Genomic DNA, 4,840 nt, shown 5'->3' with positions numbered 1-4,840 from the left:
ATTCCTCAAACACTTCAAACTCGCCTCTGTAGGCATCTCTTGACCTGTATTCATTACTGCAAGATTTTCGCCAGGACAAGACCCTCCCTATTGGTATAGAAACTCATCAGCCAATTGCATCAGTGCCATTAATATCAGTTTAAGGACCTATTATCTGGAATACGTACATCATCGATCTGCAGCACGTTCCTGAACTCATAACTCAACAGATGAGAAGAAAGTGGGAATCCATTTTTACAACTGAAGAACTTGAGCGATGGCCATCTTAGGCTCTACTGAAGCCACGTATTGCATTTACAGGAAAATCATCTTTGCAAGTGGATTGCAGATGGCCAACTCCATCTCTATCTTATGAATTACTTATGATCATTGCCTCAAGTTTGACAAATGAAGGAAATTACAAAGAAAGCTTTAACTACAGTGACTTTCTTAAGAAGAATCAAACACCTTGAGATCCGCGGCTTGAAAGATTTATACAATGGCCAAGTCTACCCCTTCCTGGAATATGTATCCTTGCCATGGACTCTAACATCAAACACGTACTTGGACCAGCTAGAGAAAGTTCAACGTTTGAGTTCATTATCTACTGTGACTTCATCTTTCATGACACCACCCGCTAAGATCGAAAAGAATAGTAATTTTAAGTGGAGATCCAGTGGCAGTTCCGGCTTCCAATGGCAGCAAACAGCAGCGGCTTTTACTCTCTAGAACTGCAACATTAAAAAAATATTCACTGCAGACACGAGAGTCCAAACGCAAAGCAGTGAACTTGTTGCCTCATTGCTGGCGGCTTCAGCACAACTGATATATATGAAACTAATATTCAGTTATGATATTTGGTTATAAGATTCGTGTTTCGGTTGAAGAGAGAGAGAGAGAGAGAGAGAGAGAGAGAGAGAAAGAGAAGATATATATATATATATATATATATATATATATATATATATATATATATATATATATATAGAGAGAGAGAGAGAGAGAGAGAGAGAGAGAGAGAGAGAGAGAGAGAAGATAGATAGATAGATAGATAGATAGATAGATATTTGGTTATAAGATTCGTGTTTCGGTTGAAGAGAGAAAGAGAGAGAGAGAGAGAGAGAGAGAGAGAGAAAGAGAGAGAAGAGAGAGAGAGAGAGAGAGAGAGAGAGAGAGAGAGAGAGAGAGAGAGAGAGAGAGAGAGAGAGAGAGAGAGAGAGAGAAAGAGAAAAATAAAAATAACACCAACAGATTTTAGAGAAAAAAAATCGCTATCACCTCGCTTTCCTTCTCGAGACGGCTGCGGGCGCAGCGCCGTGCTGGAGGTGCAGACAGCGGGCGCCGGTGGCTCCATCCTCGAGGTCAACCTTGAGTATTCTTCGCCAAGGCTTTGGACGCTGCACTTGGCGGACTCTCCTTCGGCAACCGGCTACAAGGGAGGGAACTACACCGAGGTAGAGTTTAAGAAGTGATTTGCGATGTTTATGCTAATGTTCATTCGATACAATTCTAAACTAATATTCATTCTATGATAAAGTTTATCATATTATATTAGGACATAACTACCAGTCACACACCGTCATAACGTACCATCCTAGCCATTACCGTGCATATACCAAACCTTAGTAGTCAAGTTATCTTTAGAAAATGTACCAATCATGATACTTAAATCGCATTCAGCACTGTGTCCCTTTACCCCAAGATTATACCGCACATGTAGCAGCAACAGCGGTGATGATATTATTTAAAGAATATATAAATGGTGATGTTCAAGTCAAGATGTCACACATAACGGCAACAGTATTCAAGAATCTTCTAAAAAAGAATGATCTACCTCTCATGTTATTTAAATCTGCACTCCCCACGCTGTCCCTCGACCTCACCCCCCCCTCCTTCCTTCCCTCCCTCCCTCCCTCCCTCCCTCCCCAGGCCCACATCAAGAACCGACAGTGGCGAGTATATGGCAAGGGCGAGGGGATCCTGCAAGGGGCGCTGGACGGACAGAACCTCTTGGCTGTGACGGATAATATCGCCAGGAACTACCACCCCGTCAGGCTCTACGTGTCCCATAATCTGCTTGAGTGGCGATACAGGAGGAAGGTGAGAGTCTGTGCGATACTTTTTTTTCTTTTTTTTTTTTGTCCTTTTATACGTAGACGGACACGTGCTCGCTCATACAAACACTCGCGTGAGTTTGTTTACGTGTCTACAAGTTGCCTCTATTATGATCCCAAAGAATGATTATGGTTTCACACACGTCTTTATAATTGAGTGGGGAAACATTTAGAAGGCAAAGCGGATCTTGTAAGAACCCGTCTGAAGAATATAACTACGATAATCATAGTTCTCAAACCTCCTGTAAACACAACTGTTGCTATGTAAGATTACAGTTAGACTATGACATTTTTATACAACGTTACCAACCAGTATACATACATATACCTAGTGCCTTAAAACCCATACACTATCCCACCCTAACGCCACCAGCATCTAACATGACATCCCATGCATTACGAAAACCCCTTTCCTGCAGTTTCGCGGCCGACGGGGGAGGGTGCAAAGCAAGGCCGCTTTCTCCCTCGGTGCCAGGAACCCCGACAGCAGCGAGAACAGCGTTGGGCGTCTTTACCTCGGGTTAAACAGGGTCATCGGCTGGCCAGGAGAGGCGGGCGTGGGACTCTGTCATGTCACGGTGACGCTGCTCAATGGTGAGTCGGAGTGTGTTTTTTTTATGGCCTACGTTCTCCTCTTTTCGGTGGTTGTCGCTTTCATCTTACAGGCTGTTGCTCTCGTTCTGAAGGCAAAAACATATATGTTATCATGTATCTTATTTTACACACACACACACACACACACACACACACACACACACACACACACACACACACACACACACACACACACACACACACACACACACACACACACACACTCACTCACTCACTCACTTACACTCTGACAGACACACACACACATATAAGTATTCCAAGTTTTTAAAAATCTTCCGTCTTTTACTGCCGCCCATCTTCACACTCCATCCTTTTGAGCGCCTGGATCATCAGACACACAACACTCACAATCTTGAGTCTTCGCATCACCGTACTATGACTAAGTTGTCAAAACAGGGGGAAAAAATACAAAAGAAATCGACTCAAGATGGACTGTCAATCCGTCTCTGGAGACCTTTTTTTCGTTTACTCTAAGTCGTCAGATTTCTAACGACAGATGGCAGTGGGAGCTTCAGTATTTTCACAAAGAATTTGGATTCCGTTAAAATGGGCGTATAGGGATGAAGTAAGAGTTTATGTAAATATCAAGGGAAATAAATGGCAATCTTCATACAAGATATTAGACAACAGTAGACTAAATTAATGTCCAGCATGATGCTCCTGATATTCAAAAGTATTGGATGGTTTTCAGGGGTTGAGGGAGCAGTAGGGCTGAAGTCAAGTTAAGGAAACGAATTATGAAACCAAGAAGAAAACGAAGAGATAATAGTAAAATGCCATTAAAGTAAAGTAGATTTATGTATTTCAGATACATCAATTTTATGAGAATGACCTATTCAGTCTAATACAGTTGAGTTGAGTTAAGATATTTATTTACCACCCTGGCTATCAGCTCAGGCGTGGGCAATCGTGATTACAATTTTACGTATATCTGACATAGTACAGTATTCTGTATCTACTATAATTATACATGGTAAGATAAAAATGTAAATCATACATCTTACAAAAATATTACGTTGATATGCTTTTGCCACTGTGTTTACATAACACTGTTATTTGTTTACGGCAGTTTTACATAGTAAATTTAGGATATAGGACGAGTATATCTTCCAATGTTTCAGATGAAGTGAAATATTCACATAGTTCTTTGTATCTCATGTTAGGTGGTCTGAAACGCTGTATCACATGCCATTTCGAGAGATAGTGCTCAAGCGTTCGCTTGTTTTCTTCGTTACACAGTCTACATCTAGATTCATCTGCACTTCTTGCACCGTGCAGTTGCCAGTTCATTATGTAACCTAAACGTATTCTGGCAATAACCACGTCATATTGTCTGGTTTGACTTCGGTGCCACCCATAGGAAAGCTTGCTATTACTATACTGATCTTAGTGCCTTGTGGTACAGCTTTCAGGCCTTTGAGTGTGTGTCATATCTACTAGTTCTTCCTTATGAGAACTTTTCAATATGTGTAACCGTAGCAAAAGGCATCCCAAGATCTTTGTTTACAGTATCTTTGGTGCAGGTTTCCTTCGCCAATTTGTCAACGTGGCCATGCTTGCGTATGCCAACATGAGATGGTATCCATACAAACTGAATGTTGAAATTGCGATCTATTGCATAAGTTACCTTACGCTTAATGCAACTCTCAATTTCCTCATCGCCACCTGCTTTGAAAGAATTTAGTATCCGAAGAGCACTCTGAGTCACAGAAACTACTCCAGAGCCCCGAGACACTAAGAATTCCGTTGCAAGGAATATACTTGCCAACTCCATCTGTGTAGTGCAGGCCCAATTTTGCACTCTCATGTTAACTTGATGTTGTAGGAAGCTATTTTTGTATACAGCGCAAGCACATCCAGCTTTGTATCCAGACTGTACGGATCCGTCAGTGTAACACTCGTATAGTCTAATACAGTTTTTTTTTTTTTTTTTTTTTTTTAGTTTACTTTAGTCCTTTATTTACCACCCTGGCTAACTGCACAGGCGTGGGCAAGCTGTGGTACATTTGATGCATGGTCATAACATTATATAATGGTATTACATTTCAATTTTAGGCCATAACATTATTATGATAAATACTATATCAATTAAAGAAAGGAACAATTACACAGTCCTTAATCTACTCATTTGC

At 41.1% G+C, this 4,840-nt stretch overlaps 1 protein-coding gene across 1 annotated transcript in view; it reads left to right on the top strand.

Annotated features, from left to right (window-relative positions):
• The first annotated feature begins 387 nt into the window (after positions 1-387).
• Positions 388-4,840, top strand: part of LOC119583214 (signal peptide, CUB and EGF-like domain-containing protein 1) — a 60,261-nt gene continuing 55,808 nt past the window's right edge. Inside the window, exons 1-4 of the mRNA XM_037931691.1 lie at positions 388-568; positions 1,240-1,433; positions 1,909-2,079; positions 2,513-2,687. Coding sequence (XP_037787619.1) covers positions 388-568; positions 1,240-1,433; positions 1,909-2,079; positions 2,513-2,687 — 721 coding nt within the window. The remainder of the gene's footprint in view (positions 569-1,239; positions 1,434-1,908; positions 2,080-2,512; positions 2,688-4,840) is intronic.

Source organism: Penaeus monodon, chromosome 17, assembly GCF_015228065.2.
Source record: "Penaeus monodon isolate SGIC_2016 chromosome 17, NSTDA_Pmon_1, whole genome shotgun sequence".
NCBI classification, from domain to species: Eukaryota; Metazoa; Arthropoda; class Malacostraca; order Decapoda; family Penaeidae; genus Penaeus; species Penaeus monodon.
The sequence above is the reverse complement of the archived record's forward strand: the minus strand, read 5'-3'. Positions and strand labels throughout refer to the sequence as shown.